This window comes from Setaria italica, chromosome IX (assembly GCF_000263155.2).
Source record: "Setaria italica strain Yugu1 chromosome IX, Setaria_italica_v2.0, whole genome shotgun sequence".
Lineage (NCBI taxonomy): Eukaryota > Viridiplantae > Streptophyta > Magnoliopsida > Poales > Poaceae > Setaria > Setaria italica.
The window spans coordinates 38,624,989-38,643,118 of NC_028458.1; the positions used below are offsets into that span (position 1 = coordinate 38,624,989).

The window sequence follows — 18,130 nt, forward strand, 5'->3', positions numbered from 1 at the left end:
GATTGCCCGAGGAGGAGCCCGAGGAAGAGTTTGATCGCGAGCCCGAGCCCGAGGACCAGTACTGCGAGCCGGAACTCCCGGAAGGCTTTGAAGACGGCAAGTCCAATCTCACCCTTTGATGCATACTTAATACCTAGTTTTTCAAACACGACCTATTGGCATGTTTTACAAAATGCATATTATTTTATCGCAAGACATGGTTGGATAGCCACCCCCTTGATTGATATGAACATTCCTTGTTGTCCTATGCTTATCTCTAAATATGACTCGCTCTGTTTAGTCGATAACCGCCGCTAGAACGCTTAGGAATCTGTTACTCAAATGCAATCATTATTACAATGGTGTATTCGGAAAATCAATGTGTGTGTGTCCAAGTAAGAGGAATGTATAGACGGGATGGATGGGTGTTCCTTGTGTGGGATACCACGTTGTTGTGCTCGTACCTTGGTGGTTGAGCAATGTCGGGAGATATCCATCCGGTCGTAATTAAGGACCGAGTTGATGTGTCATCTTGCCTAATTCCACTATCGTGCAACCACTCGACCGTTGTATGGGCAACGGCTTAGCATAAATCCCACTAGCTGAACTGTTAGTCCTCAGGGGTGCTGGTGAGCAACGGGAACCCATGGAAAAGGAGTAAGATCTTCGTGACTTAGGTCCCGGTGACGGTCTCATGGACGAGCCGTGAACCCCTTGGGTGTTTCCGCGAGGGCTAGCCAGCCTTAGCTAAGGTGGGTAATGGCTTTGTTAGGATCCGTACCGTCACTAAGGTGATCGTGCTGCGGTACCCTACTTGTGGGAAAAGTGTACACCCTCTGCAGAGTTAAAACCTATCCGGGTAGCCGTGTCCACGGTATTGGACGAATTACGGCTTGGTCACATAACTAGTGTTTGGGCAAGAATGTCATGAGTGTGTGTGTGTGTGTGTGTGTGGAAATTCAGAAGAGTCCGGCAGTTGTGCCGTGCGCTATGACGGACGGGGAGTCCGATAGCGATAAAAGCTTGGATCCTTTGTGTAGGATCAACCCCACTCAGTACTCCGGTACTAAAGGAAAGCTTTACAAAAGCACCTTTCGAAAACAAACCCTTGCATGTGTTAAAAAAATTAGCTTTTCCGCAAATAAACTCTAGCCTATCCTTGTTATACTTGTGCATAAACTTGCTTGTATCCCCTCCGTGGATGGGGTTGGACTTGTTGAGTACGTTAGTACTCACCCTTGCTTCATTGCTACAGAGGAAGACCCTGACTTCGTCGCAGAAGACCTCGAGTAGAGGTTGTGTCCGCACCCGACGCTGCCTGTGGTGTTGTCCTGCCCAAGATGCTGCTGCTGCCGTGTAGTCCCGAGTGCTGTCTTTTGGCAGTCGCTTGGTTACCCGCCGTTATTTATTTACTGTTTATTGCTGCGTGGCTTTCACGCCCACTCCCTCGGGAGTTGTACGGTAACTGAATTATCTGTCGAATAAATGTGTTATCAGCCTCCTGGGACTGATATTTGTATCACATTTAGTCTCTACTTATGTGGGGACGCTTCATTGAAGAACCATCTAAGGTCCGTAATGTCTCAAGAAAGGTTATATGGTTTGGCCACTTTATGCACTGAGAATAACTTGAATGTTGAAATTTTTTTAAGGTTATATGAATAAATAGACTGATATGAATGTTGTTTATGAACACATTTTGACTGTTTTACTATTACTACTACTACTATTGTATAGGGCCCTTCTCTGGTTTCAGCCAGGGCTACCAAAATCTCAGGATCGGGCCTGATCTGCAGCTGTTGGGAAAATAAAAGAAACTACTGATGTAGAGCGGCTCCACATATATGCCTTGCTTCTTCAAAGTACTGCACATTTTCAAGGACAAAGCACACTCCATCTAGGATATATAGCTTAGAAAATGGGGGTGTACCAGCACATAGTACAACGCATATGGTATGATGGGCAGGCAGGAAGTGTGAAGAATGTTGTCAGCAGGAAGCCAAAAAATTGTGGGCAAAAGAGAATTGAGATCAGAAGGCATCAAAGAAGAAGTGCCTCTTAAAAAAGACAACTATGCAAGATTTAGCTGGTGCTTTAGGTGTCTCCAAGACCACGGTGTATGTACGGTTGAAGGAAAAGCAAATAAAGCACCACTTCAATTCCATCAAGTCATATTTAACACCTGCAAACAAGAAAGCTCGCATAGAGTTTGCCATCTCCATGCTTGATCGCAGCAAACCTCATCAGCCTACTTTAAAAGATATGTATAACATGTATGAGAAGTGGTTTTATAGGACAAATAAGGTCCAGAACTTTTACTTAGCTGTGGGTGAGGCTGAACCAGAGCGAACTGCGAAAAACAAGAACTTCATTGAGAAATTGATGTTTCTGTGTGCAACAGCTCAACCAAGATATGATGACAATGGCAATATGAACTTTGATGGAAAAATTGGAATATGGGCTTTCACTTTCCAAGAGCAAGCAAAGAGGGATACTCCTAATAGCATTAAGGGTACATTGATGATCATAGCAATAACTTCAGTAACCAGGGATATTATTCGTATTTTTATGATAACGAAGGTCTTGCCAGCGATCAAAGCGAAGTGGCCACTTGAAAACATGGGCACATGCCCATATTCATACAACAGGATGATGCAAAAACTCATATTTCCATTAATGACCCACAATTTTGCCAAGTTGAACACATATGATTTTGACATCTTCTTGATGTGCCAGTCACCAAACTCCCCGTATATATTGTAATGTCTTTGATCTTTGTTTTTTTGCTGCTTTACAATGCAAGAAACATTTCAGAAACAATTCCCTAATACTATTGATGAGCAAATCATGTTTTCCTAACTTTGCAATCCTATTTGAGGGAAATATTACGCGACAAAGGTGGTCATCACAACAAAATTCTGCACATGAGCAAAGCAAAAATGGAGAGGCTAGGTGAGCTCCCAAAAATTTTGCCATGTGATGAAGACATCCTGCATCAAGCTTTAGTTTTCCTACATTGACTACTTATAGTGGTTTCATTTAGTTTCAGCAACCTTGTGTTTTAGTCGGTGTTAGTTTCGTCAGAGTCTAGTGTCTTATTTCAATTTTATTAGAGTTTGTACTTTGATTTAGTCAGCTTGTTTGGTTCATGCATTAGTACTTCATGTCATTAAAATACCACAAATACTATGTAAACTAAATTAAACATTTACTTCTTGTCATACATACAAGGAAACACGATTGCATACATGTTGCTGGTTAAATTTTCTAGCTCAATGTCTTTCTTTTCCACGGTCATTTCACTGACCACATCTTCTTCTTCCCTGACCATGTCTTTTTCTTCTCCCTCCCCATTTTCTTCTTTCCCGGCCAAGAACAGACTTCATTTTTTAATCTAAACCATGTGTATCGGTGTAAAATTTACCAAATATCTAAGAACCAATAGTGTAAAGTATTCCTAATTTGGGGTTAATTTAGGTTCCAATATTGATCAATTAAATCTTTTAATCTATTTTGATTGTTTTCGTAATTTAATTGAATACATTGATATAATGTCATTTTCAACACAATAGAAGGAATACTTGCTTTTAAGTGATGTTTTGGATCAATATCTTTGATAAAGGTGTGCATAGCGCGTCAATCTGACTAGTTAATTTAACACAAGCTAATTGTCCACCAAATCTATAATTGCATTGCATGCACTAAGATAAACTTGAAGTGCGTATGTTTATGCGATCTATTGGTTAATCGGAGCTTCTATAAATTTGGAATTCTGAACACCCACTAGAATATAAATTGAAGGAGACCAAATTCTGTATATGGATTCAATTTTTGCCCAATACAGACGCTATATTCCTTTCCCAAAAATTTCTAGCGATTTTGTTCGCATATATATAGGTAACAATTAAAGCGTACAAAGTTCCTGTAATGGGGATCAAATGGTGCATTTGAGTGCCAAAACGATCTCCAGCAGCTGGAGGGAAACCATAATATCAGTGGTGGGCCCTGGCGTATTCTAGGGTATTTATTGAATACCCATTATTTTTGCAATTAGCACTATGTGATGGTTTAAGCACTCAAAAATAGGCTTAAGCAATCAGTTTTTTCTACCTTTTAATATTTTGAATACACCTCTTTACATCCGGGGCCCACCTCTGCATAATATCTCATGGATTCAGCACCATAGTTTGACTGTACCTTCACACCTTTGCAAGGCCTACTTAATTTAATAACATCTATCCACATATATAGGACACAAAATGAGAAAAGTAATTACACATGTATATACTACTCCTACATACATATACATCAATTAACCCACAAAGACCTTGGGGATCAGAAACAGCAAATGTTAGAAAAAAAAACAGCAAAAGCATTTCCATGCACTCCTGTATGTAAATAACCTAGTGAGAACAAACATTTTTCTTCAAACATATATGGATGCTGATAATTAGCTCAGAATGCTTCACCCTTAACTTGAGTGAAATATTTGCAAATGACCAAACGACAAAATTAAAGGATAGTATACGGCATGTAAGGAGTGACATTCAGCACCAATAACCATCACTTGTCCCATCTAATTAAACCATAAGCCTGCTTCCACTTGCACGAAGATGTAAACCACACATCAGGCTGAAAAATATCACATGTGAAGGAAAAAACAAAATCAATAGTACACACAGATTCCTCAGTAAAAGTTACCACTACAAGGTCCAACCAACACCTAGCAAGCTACTAGCTAGCATAATGCAATGCGCTATCTTGTTGCTAGAGATTATCTTGATTTTGCTAAAGTCAACAAATGGAATTACTAAGCCATGATGAAACAATCTTTAAGACATTTGAGCATCAGTTCTTGCTGCTGCGATGGACACTCCACTCCCACACTTTGAATAAAAGCGCGGGGTACTCTCTCTTCAATTTGTTGTATCCTTCAGTTGCCACCACAGCTTCCATTTTTTCGGGTGGTTCCATAAACTCTAAGCAAGCATGAGTAAGCTGTTTGCAATGCTGCTGTTCAGCTAGAGCTAGTGTCATTGCCACATTTTCCACATCAAGATCCATCAACAGCATGCGCTCACAGATGATCTTAAGCCTCTCGATGGCGTAGCGGTCAGCTGCCTCTAGCAGATGGCATAACATTTCATGCCTGTTAGCTCTATCAGCACTATCCATGTTGGGCAACGATTCATTGTATATGTAGTGCAGCAAGGCCTTGAAAACTGCAGGGTCCATTTCACCAATTACTAAGGACTCCATCCTTGTGTCCCTCATGGACCCAAAAAGCTGTGCCTTGAAGACCGGAGAACGGGCTGCAAGCACCAACCTATGGGCATGGAAAGACTTCCCTCCAACTTCAAAGGTAACATCAGCGCTTGCCATATCCTCCAGCAGCATTCCAAACTGTTGTGCCATTTCCGGTGGCGGTACCTCAATCTCGCACAATGATTTGGTCTTGGGAACACCAGGCAAAAGGATCACGGTCACCTGACACTGGATGATGATGCTATCATCACGGACATATCCTGAACTTTCCAATTCACTCAGCTTCATAAGATCACAGGCTGCCCAAACAATCTTCTTTGTTAGTCTCATAGGCTCCTTTGTGCAGGCAACAACGTATGGAAGATTTGTGATCTGGTTGAAGAAGAAGAGGTCGACCATCACCCTTACCTCAGCTTTGCTGAGCAGCTCAAGGTCCACCTCAATGTAGTCATCATTGTCGAACTCATTACGGCTACGGACCCTTGGGTAGTACACCAGTCTCCAATCATACCCTCCAATGTTGAATGTTCCAGAGCTGATGGGGAAGTTGTAAATATTTTGGTTGTACCCAATGACTTTGAATTGATGTGTGCCGTAACCCTTCACTACCACCGACACCGAATTCGTCTGCCCTGCCATTGTGGGATGTGACCTAATATGTGGTTGCCGCCTGCATCAATTTATCGTAAAAGTGCAACAGCATATTGTTAGCTGAAAATACAAAAAGGAAAAACCGAATTGTAGGACCAAGGAATTCTGATTTCAACTGCCGACCGTACCGAATAACCGGCCAACATAATAACACCATATAACTTGAAACAGCCAAACAGGTACAAGCTATAGTCTAAAACAATATAATTAAACACACAACAGATACAAAATTAAGATACACTCACGTAGACACAACTTAGTAGTACACGGTATCAAACTCACTCTCTCACAAAGAAAAACTAAGGAACCTAACAAGGTAATAAAAAATAGGAAATGTTAAAAATGATTGGGAAAACAGTAGAATCACTTTCATCATCTTTTTGAATTTCTCCCAAAATACGAAAATGGGATGTTCGTTTGCACCCATACCAATACATATACTTTTCTGCAAGGAATAATACGTATACTCGACTAATGACATGTGTATCCAAACAACGCAATATCCTATTTCCTATATATCAGAGAAAGTTTATCTGTCTTGAGCATGTCTAATTAATTTTTTAGCTTCTTACACCAGTAGAAAAACGGCTATTAGTCCTGGTTGGATAGACTCATATATCTTGAAAATTTAACCGGGACTAACCTTCCAAGACTAAAGGCCCTCCTATTCCTGGGTCATTCACTCGGGACTAAAGATCTCCTTTAGTACCGAGACTAAAAGGGTTCAGAAAAATTAAAAAAAAGTAGGCTGCCCCAGTCCTGCCTGCTCACCCTGCCGCCCCTTGCAGCTCCGCCTCGACCACCGTACCACCTCCTTGAGCTCCAACTCCACCACAGAGATAATGAAATCAAGAGAAACAAACATGCTCACCTCACAATGACCATCACACAAGTAAGAACACACAACCAATCAATTCGCACAAGATCTTATTCACAACACATGAGTTCGATTTGATTCACAACAACCGGTGGATTCAACAGCAAAAATCACAAATGAATCATTCACAAACAAATAATCATTCACCGCTCACCGATCTCACCCACCCGCGGCTCGCCTGGCTGCTCCACGCCACGCCACGATGGCGGCCTCGCTGGGCTGCCTGTGCCGCGCCGGCCGCCGCGCCTCGCCGACCACCCGCGTCCGTGGGGCCACCGCGCCTCGCCGGCCACCTGCATCCGCGAGGCCGCCCGGGCTGCACCAGGGCGCGCGCGGTGGCGGCTCACCCACCCGCGCCGCACCTCGCTGGGCCGCGGCAGGGAGGGAGGGAGGGAGCAGAGGGAGGAGGAGGGAGAGGAGCAAATCAAGATAAGGATAAGGGAGAGAGATAGAGTCGGAGAAAATTAATGGCCGCCGATAGGTCCTTCTTGTCCCTGTTGGAGCCACTAACGGAGACTAATTCATTTAGTCCCGGTTGGTGGCTTCAACCGGGATTAAAAGTTCCACTTTTATCTCGATTGGAATCACCAACCGGGACTAAAAGGGCTTTAAGGGACTACAAAATTTAGACACGGGTCTAATGCCTCTTTAGTCCCGGGTCCGATTCGGTCCGAGATTTTTATCCAAGGATCGAAAGTCGTTTCTCTACCGGTGTGAACTTATACTATCTAGGAACAATCTAACAGCAAATGAAAATACTACGCCATCAGCAGATAGCTACAACCTGTGGAAAACATATATGAACAAATTAAAAGAGCATCTTATTTGTAAAGACCTGACGGCCGGATGATGAAATACTAACCAGTAGTTTCAAGTTTGCAACTAGAATTGAGATATATAGCATTTGCTATCTGATGATGAACTACTTATCAAAACATGTGTGTTTACTAAAGACGAAACTACTAACTATTTAATCTACCCAATTCGAAGTGGGAGATCAGCCCCATTCTTCAGATCTCAACAAATTCAAAAACACCTAGCTTCTTCCAGACAGCAGGGTACACCGCAGCTAGCAGAAATCCAAAGAATAAATACAATTTTTTTTCCCAAAAGCTAGCTCCACATGTGCATACAATCAAAAGTGCGCTGCTAAACAAACGAAACCTTAATCCATCTGTCTACGCTCGCAATGCAACAAAACAATATACATTTCTTCGCAGAAACCAGAAAGGATTCGTACCTACGGATTCTCAGCTCGGCCACAGTGCACTGCCGCCGTGTAGAGATCACCTTCACGGAGTTGCCGGCGGGCTCAAAATTCTGAAGGCTTGGTGAGATTACTGGGGGAACACACAGGAGCAAGAGTAGGGAAGAAGAGGAGCGGCGACTGAGTTTGGTGAGAGCTTTGCGATTTGAGTGGGAAGTGGCGTGAGGCCAGCTGGGGTGAACGCCTGTTTCTTTCTTCCTTTTTATTGGCAGTAGTAACTGCACATCATTTATACCAGATACGCCAAAATCCAAAAACAAAAACAATAGCGAATTTGTATTTGCATACCCCTCGGATCACAAGAAAAAGTGATTGAAGTTTTCTATGATGCGAGCAGCCAATTATTTCAAATTTTGATGCCCTAAGTTTTCACATTTAACTAAATTATCTGGATATGCTACCCGACACTACCGGAAACAGTAAATTCGCCGAGTGCAAAAAGTGTGCCGAGTGCATTTTCTCGGGCACTCGGCAAACACCCTCTTTGCCGAGTGTACACAATGAGACACTCGGCGAACATAAAACACTCGGCAAAAAGGAGGTTTGCCGAGTGCCAAAAATCAGGCACTCGGCAAACAACTAGTGCTTTGCCAAAAAAAACCCGAATTAACTTTGCCGAGTGCCCTGGATCTGGGCACTCGGCAACCACTAGTGCTTTGCCGAGTGCCCGCGATCTGGCACTCGGCTTTAGTGCCCGCGATCTGGCACTCGGCCCGCCACCGCCTCGCCGGCCGCCACCGCCTCGCCGCCGCCCACCGCCACCGCCCCGCCGGCGCCCCTAACCGGGGCGAACCCGAGCGGCCGCCCCGGCCGCCCGTCTCCCCCGGCACCGGCGCCCCTTGGCCGGCTCCCCGCCAACGCCCCGGCCCCGGCCCCGGCTCCCCGCCACCGGCGCGCCCGGCGCCGGCTCCCCGCCATATTGCCCCGCCGGCCGCCCACGCCGGGCCCCCAGCTCCCCGTGCCTGGCGGCCGCCCCCCGCGCCCCTTGACCGGGCCCGGCGCCCCTTGGCCGGCGGCCCCAGCCCACCGGCCGCCCCAGCCGCCCCCTGCCCGCCGGCCCCGGCCCACCGGCCGCCCCCGGCGCCCCCTTCACCCGGTAGGTAATTTTTTTTGAATTTAGAAAATCTGACTTAGATAGTAGGTTAAAATGAGAAATAAGATATTAGAAATTAGAAATTGTAGGGCTTTAGTTGTTGAAATTAGAAAATTGTAGAGAGCTTTAGTTGTTGAAATTAGGGAATTGTAGGGCTTTCGTTGTTGAAATTAGGAAATTGTGGGACTTTAGTTGTTGAAATTAGAAAATGATGGTTGGCTTTGGAATTTAAGCTATAAGAATGTTTGTGGAAGTGAGCCATCGTGCCATTCCTTGCTCCGTACATGTGGTTGTCGGCCATCGTGCCGTTTCATTTGATGCAGGTTATGGAAACCTCCACGTGTAGGGGAGGTGCTGCCGAAATTTTTAGTTGACAGTTGTATGTTTTTTGTGCAGGAGAGGCTACGTTACCGTCCTCGAGTCGTCACTTTGTACGATAGCAAGGTGAGTCATCCTAAACATCTATTTCCGTATGATGGTCGTATATCACGTAACCTAGTTAGGCGTCTCCCGTTCGAAAGAGATACGTTTGGAAATATGCAGATGTTTGCATATTTATAACCGTATCTGTTTCGAATTGTCCACGTTACTTTGGACAGCACGAGGATGTGTAGGTGGGTTTAGTTTCCATAGTCTACTCCGATCCGAGTTAGAGTTTCGGCAGCACCTCCCAATTGTTCTCCGGATACACAATCTCCATCACAGGACGTGACCCGTGTACATCCACGGACGATCCTCCATCCTCTACCATATACCTGCAAGTAATATAAACACTCTAGTTGCACCTACACATCCTCGTGTGGGATTAGGACCTATCTTTACCTAATAGACAATATAGGAACGTGTAGATGCAACTTGAGTGTTTATATTACTTGCTGGTATATGGTAGAGGATGGAGGATCGTCAGTGGATGTACACGGGCCGATCTAGTCAGAATTCGTTGACCGATGAATGGATAAACAAGACCGATGCTTTCTTGGAACGGGCATTTGCAAGGATCAAAGGAGGAAGAGAAACTTGGTGTTCGTGTAGCAAATGTGGAAACATGCGTCGGCAAACCAAGTTAGGAATGGGTAAACATCTTGTTAGGCACGGATTTACGTCAGACTATACCATATGGATCTACCATGGTGAGGTCGATCGTGGGAGGGACGAGGTCATCAGACAACGTATCGAGCAATATGATGATGACGCCGGGGTGGGAGACATGTTAGATGACTATCATGAAGCTCATAGGGAGGAGGAGCCCGACGCTACTGCAAAGGCGTATTACGACATGTTGTCTGCGGCACAACAACCCCTTCACGGGCATACCAAGGTCTCTCAACTGGATGCCATTGCACGTCTAATGGCCGTGAAGTCCCAGTTTAGCTTGAGTCGAGACGCCTTCGATATTATGTTGACAGTTTTTGGGAGCCTGCTCCCGGAGGGTCACATCTTGCCAAAGTCTATGTATGAGGCACAAAAACTTCTTCGTGCACTTAAGATGCCATACGAGCAGATACATGCTTGCCCGAAGGGATGCATCTTATTTAGGAAAGAATATGCGGAAGCCAAGTACTGTGTGAAGTGCGAATCATCTAGATTCCTGGAGGTAGACTCTGGTGACGGTCAGAAGAAGCAGCTTGCAATCCCTGTGAAGATTCTACGGTACCTTCCCTTCATACCGAGGATCCAACGGCTGTACATGTGTGAAGAATCCGCGAAACAAATGACATGGCATAAAAACGGACGTCAATACAATGCTGACAAGCTGGTACATCCATCCGATGGTGAAGCCTGGACAAAGTTTGATGCCATTTATGATGAGAAAGCTCGAGAGGCTCGTAATGTACGTGTTGCGCTCGCAACAGATGGGTTCAATCCGTATGGAATGGCGGCTGCCCCGTACACATGTTGGCCTATGTTTGTTATCCCCTTGAATCTCCCCCCTGGTGTCATCTTTCAGCGACAAAACATATTTTTATCGTTGATAATTCCAGAACACCCAGGGAATAATATGAGTGTGTACATGGAGCCTCTGATTGATGATTTGGTCCGTGCATGGGAGGAAGGGGTATGGACATACGACCGGGCTACACGGACAAACTTCAAGATCCATATTTGGTACCACTACTCCCTGCATGACTTGCCGGCATATGGTATTTTCTGTGGCTGGTGTGTTCACGGGAAGTTCCCCTGCCCAGTATGCAAGGCTTCAGTGAAGTTCACTTGGTTGACCAAGGGTGGCAAGTATTCTTCATTCGACAAACATCGACAATTCCTTCCTCCTGACCATCCTTTCAGAACAAATATTAGAAATTTTACGAAAGATGTCGTAGTTAATGAGCCCCCACCGCAGATGTTGACCTTAGCCTTGGTTCGTGCTCAGATAGACGCTCTTGAGGTCAATAATCATGAAGGTGGGTTTGTGGGATATGGCGAGCAACATGCTTGGACTCAGAAGTCTTGCTTGTGGAATCTCCCCTATTTTGACGATTTTCTTCTCCCACATAATATTGATGTTATGCACACTGAAAAGAACATCGCTGAGGCAATTTTTGGTACAATCATGGATATTCCTGACAAGACAAAGGATAACGTCAAGGCTAGAGTGGATCAAGCAAGGTTATGCAACAGACCAAAGCTAGACATGATGCCTCTTAGAGCCGGCAAGTCGTGGAGAAAGCCTAAGGCCGATTTTGTCCTGACGAGGGCCCAAAAGAGGGAGGTATTAGAATGGTTCCAAACGTTAATGTTCCCTGATGGGTATGCAGCGAATTTGAAGAGGGGAGTGAACCTAGCTACTTTGCGAATCAACGGGCTCAAAAGTCATGATTACCACGTATGGCTTGAGCGCCTACTCCCGGTGATGGTTCGAGGCTATGTACCTGATAATGTCTGGCAAGTGCTAGCGGAGTTGAGCAATTTCTTCCGTCAGCTGTGTGCTAAGGAATTATCTCGGACCGTGGTTGCAGAAATGGAAAGAATGGCGCTTGTGTTGCTCTGTAAGTTGGAGAAGATCTTTCCGCCTGGCTTCTTCAATCCGATGCAGCACATGATTTTGCACCTCCCGTATGAAGCACGAATGGGGGGGCCTGTGCAGGGTCGTTGGTGCTATTCAATTGAGAGATGTCAAAAGGTTCTTCGAACTAAATGTAAAAATAAATGCAAAATTGAAGCATCCATTGCAGAGGCATACATTCTGGAGGAGGTGTCAAACTTCACAACCAAATACTATGCTGACAACCTTCCTAGCGTGCACAATCCACCCGCTCGTTATAATGACTCAGAAGTTGAATCGAGCCTTAGCCTTTTTCGAGGACAACTTGGAAGTGCAAGTGGTGCGACACGGAAGAAATTGAAACATAAAGAGTGGCGCACTATCATGCTGTATGTATTGACCAACCTTGCCGAGGTGGAGCCGTACATACTGTAAGTTGTCAACAAACTAGTTTGTTCTCAATTAATCACTATTCTGGGATCAACTCTCATGTTTCTCGTTGGTACAGGGAATTTCATCGTAAATTCTGGCGTAATTCAAGGGAACCTACCCCGCACGAAGCCGAGACCCTTCTTCAAAAGGGTGCGGGTAATGGAATGCCCAATTTTATTTCTTGGTTCAAACATAAGGTACAATCCAATTTCGCTCGTTCATGATTACCACGTTCCAAGTTTGCCGTACATGCGAATAATATAACGAACCACCCTACTTCAACTTGCAGGCTCAAACCGATTCGTCTATAAATGTTGAGGTTAGACAGGTTGCCGATGGCTGTGCCTACAGGGTCAGATCTTTTACCGGTTATGACGTAAATGGTTATCGTTTTCACACAACAAGCCATGAGTAGAGTCGGCCCAATCGAAGAACGACAAATACCGGAGTATTCACGCTAGGCTCTAATGGTGTCGAGTACTACGGAAGAATTGAAGAAATATACGAACTAACTTTTCATGGTTGCAAAGTTCTTAATCCAGTCATATTCAAATGCCATTGGTTTGATCCATCAGTCGTGAGACGGGCACCTAATCTTGGGTTAGTCAAAATTCGGCAATCATCCGTCTTGCAAGGAGACGATGTCTATATTGTGGCTCAACAGGCCACGCAAGTTTATTATTTGTCATACCCGTGCCAAACTGACGATCGTCTGAAGGGTTGGGATGTTGTGTACAAGGTATCGCCACACGGTAAACTACCTGTACCAAATAATGAAGATTACAACATTAACCCCAACACATATGACGGAGATTTTTTCCAAGAAGATGGGCTCGAAGGGATTTTTGAGATTGATTTAACCGACGCTTTCGCAATGGAAGTAGACAATGAAAGGGTTGTTGACGATGACGCTGGAGAGGAGGTTCATAATATGAAGGAGTTAGAATTACTTCAGCGGTTACAGTTAGGACAGGACATTGATGATGACGCTGAAACTTTGGAGCACGGGAATGATTTGTTTGACACGCGTGACAGTGACGATGAGACTTATGATCCAGCTAATCCCGATCATGACGATTATTTCTAAGACATGTATGGATCGTGGCAATTTATTTATTATTTGTCATACCATGTTATTTTTGAAAGTATGTTTTATTTATATATGTGCTGATTGGTTTACTCTTGGCAAATGCAGGTGATTGAACAATGGTGGGCGGTACGAGGAAGATTGCTGCGCTTTACGAAAAATTAAAAGCTGCAGCTTCCGGGTCAGGTACACGGTCAGACGCATCGAGAGGTCGAGGAAGGCGTCGAGGGAGGGGTGGAGGCAGGGGTGACGCACCCGTGGAGGAAGCGGTGGGGGCACAGGTCTTGGCTAGAGGCAGGGGTCGGGGCAGGGGTCGAGGAAAGGGTAAAGGGGTGAGGGCCCCGTCGCCTGTGCCTTCGTCGTCGGAGGAGGAGGAGGAGGAGGAGGAGGTACCCTCCGCGCACGCCTCTAGTGACGAGGCGGAGGTACAGGAGGAGCAGGAGCAGGAGAGGGAGGAGGGGGAGGAGGCAGGGGAGGAGGGAGGGGAGGAGCAGTCCAAGATTTGGTTGCGAGGTCCCTCGTCCCTCCCGAGGCGACCCATCCCTCTTCATTTACGCCCCCTGATTCAACCCGCTGGGGCAAAGTAAGTTTCTTCACATATTCTCTGTACTTTTGATATGTTCAAACTCACATATTAATCACTTGTGCAGGAGTTGGACTAAGCTCAGTGGGGATGCCCACAACCGCAAGGTCAACAGCATCGTCGGTCTTTTGTGTAGGCTACACTTCCCCGGTCTAGTGGTCTTCGCCGGACAGGAGGAGCCGGCCTACACGTGGGACCACTACGTCGCTACCGCCGACGTCGGTGATCGTGACCACAGGCAGTTTGCGAATAAGGCGGAGCGGGTGAAGGCCGAGCTGTGGGTAAGTCTTCGCAGCACTACATTGCTTAATACATTCTTAATATAATAATTGTATGCTTGCTGTCTATACGCAGGACTTTTATAGATGTCAGGAGGGCTTCGAGGCTAGGGCGGCCTCCGTGATTGAACAAGCCGCTAAGAAGCTTATTAAGGACATGCACTACGAGGCGCGCGTTCAGGCCATCATCGACTTTTATGCTGAATACAAAAGAATGAGGATCAAAAAAGAAGAGGCCAGGACAATGAACCTGACCAAGGAAGAATTCATGGCGGTACGACCATAAAGACTATATTTACTATTTGAGAGATTAATTACGCTAAATTCCGTTATTTATATGTCATACACTTCATATAGGTGCCTCCGTGGTGGTGCCGATCCTTTACCCGGTGCTGGGAAAAAATGGTGGACGTGTGGTTGCAGCCTGGGTGGTTGGAGAACCACAATGCCTGCCGGGAGCGGCGTCTGCAGATGCCATATGCATCACACCATCAAGGCAGCCTGAGCCTTGATGAGTACAAGGAAAAATGGGTACGTGAATTCATTTCTGTTTTCTCAGACATAATACTGCATATTTTGTAATCATTTTACATTTTTTCCGCAGACTTCATCACATGATGGTCAGGAGTGCTCCCGGTTCAAGGCATGGGTTATGTCCAAAAAGGGCAACGCCACGGCAGACATCGACTTCAACCCGGAGGACCCGCCCGAGGCGTACAGCCATCCCAGCATCCACAGCCGCGTCACCGAGTACACAGCCATGGCGAGGGAGGTTCACGGGCCAGAGTTCGATCCGAGCTCTCAGGATATCGATGCTGAAATAGTGATGAGGGTAGGAGGAGGGAAGAAGCATGGCAGGTATTGGATTGGAGATAGCGTGATCGACACTGCCAGTACTCCCACTCTCTCCCAGATCCGAGCAAGGAGCACGGACTCGAGCCCCGCGATACGGCCACGGCCTACCGCTGCACAGCTACAGATGCAGGCTCTGCAGGTTAGTTGTGTTTCTTTAATTTTTCATTCATTTTGTACTTACCTTTTGCTTGACAATAAGTGGTTGGGATGAAATATGGTAGGCCCAGGTGGAGGTAGAACGGAAGCGCCGAGAGGAACTAGAGGCGAGGATCGAGGCGGATCGGCAGCTTGAAAGGCAGAGGACGGAGCAGATGTTCCAATACATGCAGAGTGTGTTCCACAGTTTAGGTCAAACTCCACCACCTATGCCACCGAACCTCTTCCCGCCACCTCCACCACCTCCTGCAGCTACTCCTGTGAGTCAATCTCAACCTTACAATCAATCTAGACTTACTTCCACTAGAATTACTTGTTTAGACTATGAAATCTCTTTACCTACATTTGTGCAGAATCAATCGGCGGCGTCCAATGCAGAATCTTCCTGGGGCAGTGGCCACCTGCACGTCCTCCTCATCCTCCTCAGTGAATTGTCATTTCTGTGTTTGTGATGCAAAACTTGTGAATTACTTATTTAGACGAGAACTTATGAATGCTATTTGTGTGCTTGTGAATCCTGTGGTGCAATTTATATGCTTGTGCTGCCATTAATATGCCTGTGTATCTGTGGTTGTTTTTTGAGAGGGGTCCTTTATACCTAACATTTCTATTTTGTAGCAGGAATTAGGACACTTTGCCGAGTGTTAACACTCGGCAAAGAGGCCATTTCTGGTAGTAGTAGACGGGTTTGCCGAGTGTATTCTCCAAACACTTGGCAAAGGGGCCAAACAATTTGGCGGAATTGCATCTTTGCCGAGTGTTTTCTTAAATACACTCGGCAAAGATGGAAACTTCGCCGAGTGTATTTAGGGAAACACACGGCAAAGGGGGCATAAAAAAATGGCGGACCGGGCATCTTTGCCGAGTGTTTTCTTAAATACACTCGGCAAAGATGGAAACTTCGCCGAGTGTAATTAAGAAAACACTCGGCAACCCTGACAACTTCGCCGAGTGTAATTAAGGAAACACTCGGCAAAGATTTCGACTTCGCCGAGTGTCGGCCGTCAGACACTCGGCAAAGCTTCCGTCGCCGTGACAGCCCGTCAACGCCTTTGTACCGAGTGTCATATTTTGCTGAGTGTATTGCGGCACTCGGCAAAGGCTTTGCCGAGTGCCCGATGGTTGACACTCGGCAAACACACTGTTTGCCGAGAAAAACTTTGCCGAGTAAGGTTCGCCGAGTGTTACACTCGGCAAACCCTTTGCCGAGTGTATTTGGCCCTTCGCCGAGTGCCTGGGGCACTCGGCAAAGTTACTGTATCCGGTAGTGCTGATAGGCATATGGCCAGAGTTACATATTAAGAGATGTTCTCTGAGTAAGGTTAATGAACAGAGAAAGATTGTAATGTCATTTCTTTGAATCCCATGCCTCATGAATCAAAAGGATTTCCATGGTCAAATGTATGCTTCCGAGTAGGTGCTGATTGATTGAATGCTGTTGAGCAATTGGTTGAATTAAAAGGCTTTTTAAGGGACTCATATTACTCACTGACCTATTCTTTGAATAAAAAAGCCTTCGCTTATAGATTTTAACAGTTCTGCAATAAGACTTCTCTGCTGAGAATGGGTGCACGAGCAATTTATTGTTAGTTCCAAAGTTGTGATCACTGACAAATCAGTAGCTGTTAACATACCTCAGCATGGGTGCTACTGATGTAAGGACTGAGGATGTCGCCTGGGGGGGGGGGGGGGTGAATAGGTGTTTCTAAAAATTTAACACCTTAAAGAGTGGAAACGATTAGTGTGGGCTTGGAAACTCCAAATCAAAGAATTAAACCCCTCAAGAGTCAAACACAGAGCATATAACAAGTACTAAATAAATCTAGGAGCCACGACCTTGCAACACAGAGATCAGAGCGAAGAATAAATAAAATCAGCAGATGCCATATATACCAGACATGTCCGGTAGGTTACTCGGACATGTCCGAGTGGTACGGGTTTGCTCCCCTTCGCTGACCTTGCTCCTCCTTGATTCAAAACTTCGACCACAAGTTGCAAGGGTGTACTAGAGACTATCTTACGCACAGTGAACCTGCACACAAGCTAGCGCAACCAAAATGGATCACAAATATCAATGAAAGCGAATTGAGACACGATATTTGTTTTACCAAACTTCGGACCCCTGCGAGTCCTACTCTCCGTTGAGTGGGCTGCGAGCGGCCCAGCAAAGGTCAGCTCTAGAGGACCCAAAGGCCAACTCTAGCTGTGGTCTTTTCCAACCACCTTTGCTCCTTCCACTAGCTTGATCTCTTCCCTTTCGGCGGTGATATCGACTGTTACAAACTTCCGAGGCACACCACAATCTCTTGGATGCTCTCCGGCAATGCCTAGCCGTCTAGGACCGAAGAGTCCAAGAGTAACAAATGCAAATCACAAGATCGATAATATGCACAAGTGCTCAAGAGGTGGCTTGCTCTCAAATTTGAATTTCTCTCAACCCACAATTGGATTTGCAATTTGGATCAATCACTCACTAAGAGAGGGTTGGAAAGTGTTCTCAAGGCTCTAGAAAGGCTTGGGGAACCAGCAGAATCAACAGCTTCCAAAGGTGGAGGCTCGGGGGTATTTATAGCCCCCTCCATGACACTAGCCGTTTTATAGCCGTTGGTGCATAACGGACATGT

The 18,130-nt window shown here is 45.7% G+C and overlaps 1 protein-coding gene across 1 annotated transcript; it reads right to left on the reverse strand.

The window, feature by feature from the left end:
* Nucleotides 1–4,827: 4,827 nt before the first annotated feature.
* On the reverse strand, nucleotides 4,828–5,883 carry LOC101753682 (BTB/POZ and MATH domain-containing protein 1). The gene has a single exon (XM_004986765.1). The coding sequence runs from the start codon at nucleotides 5,881–5,883 to the stop codon at nucleotides 4,828–4,830; it is 1,056 nt and encodes a 351-aa protein (XP_004986822.1).
* Between the last annotated feature and the right edge of the window lie 12,247 nt (nucleotides 5,884–18,130).

Coding starts and splice junctions, on each gene's coding strand:
- LOC101753682 (XM_004986765.1), bottom strand. CDS start 5,883: ATGGCAGGGCAGACGAATTCGGTGTCGGTGGTAGTGAAGGGTTACGGC.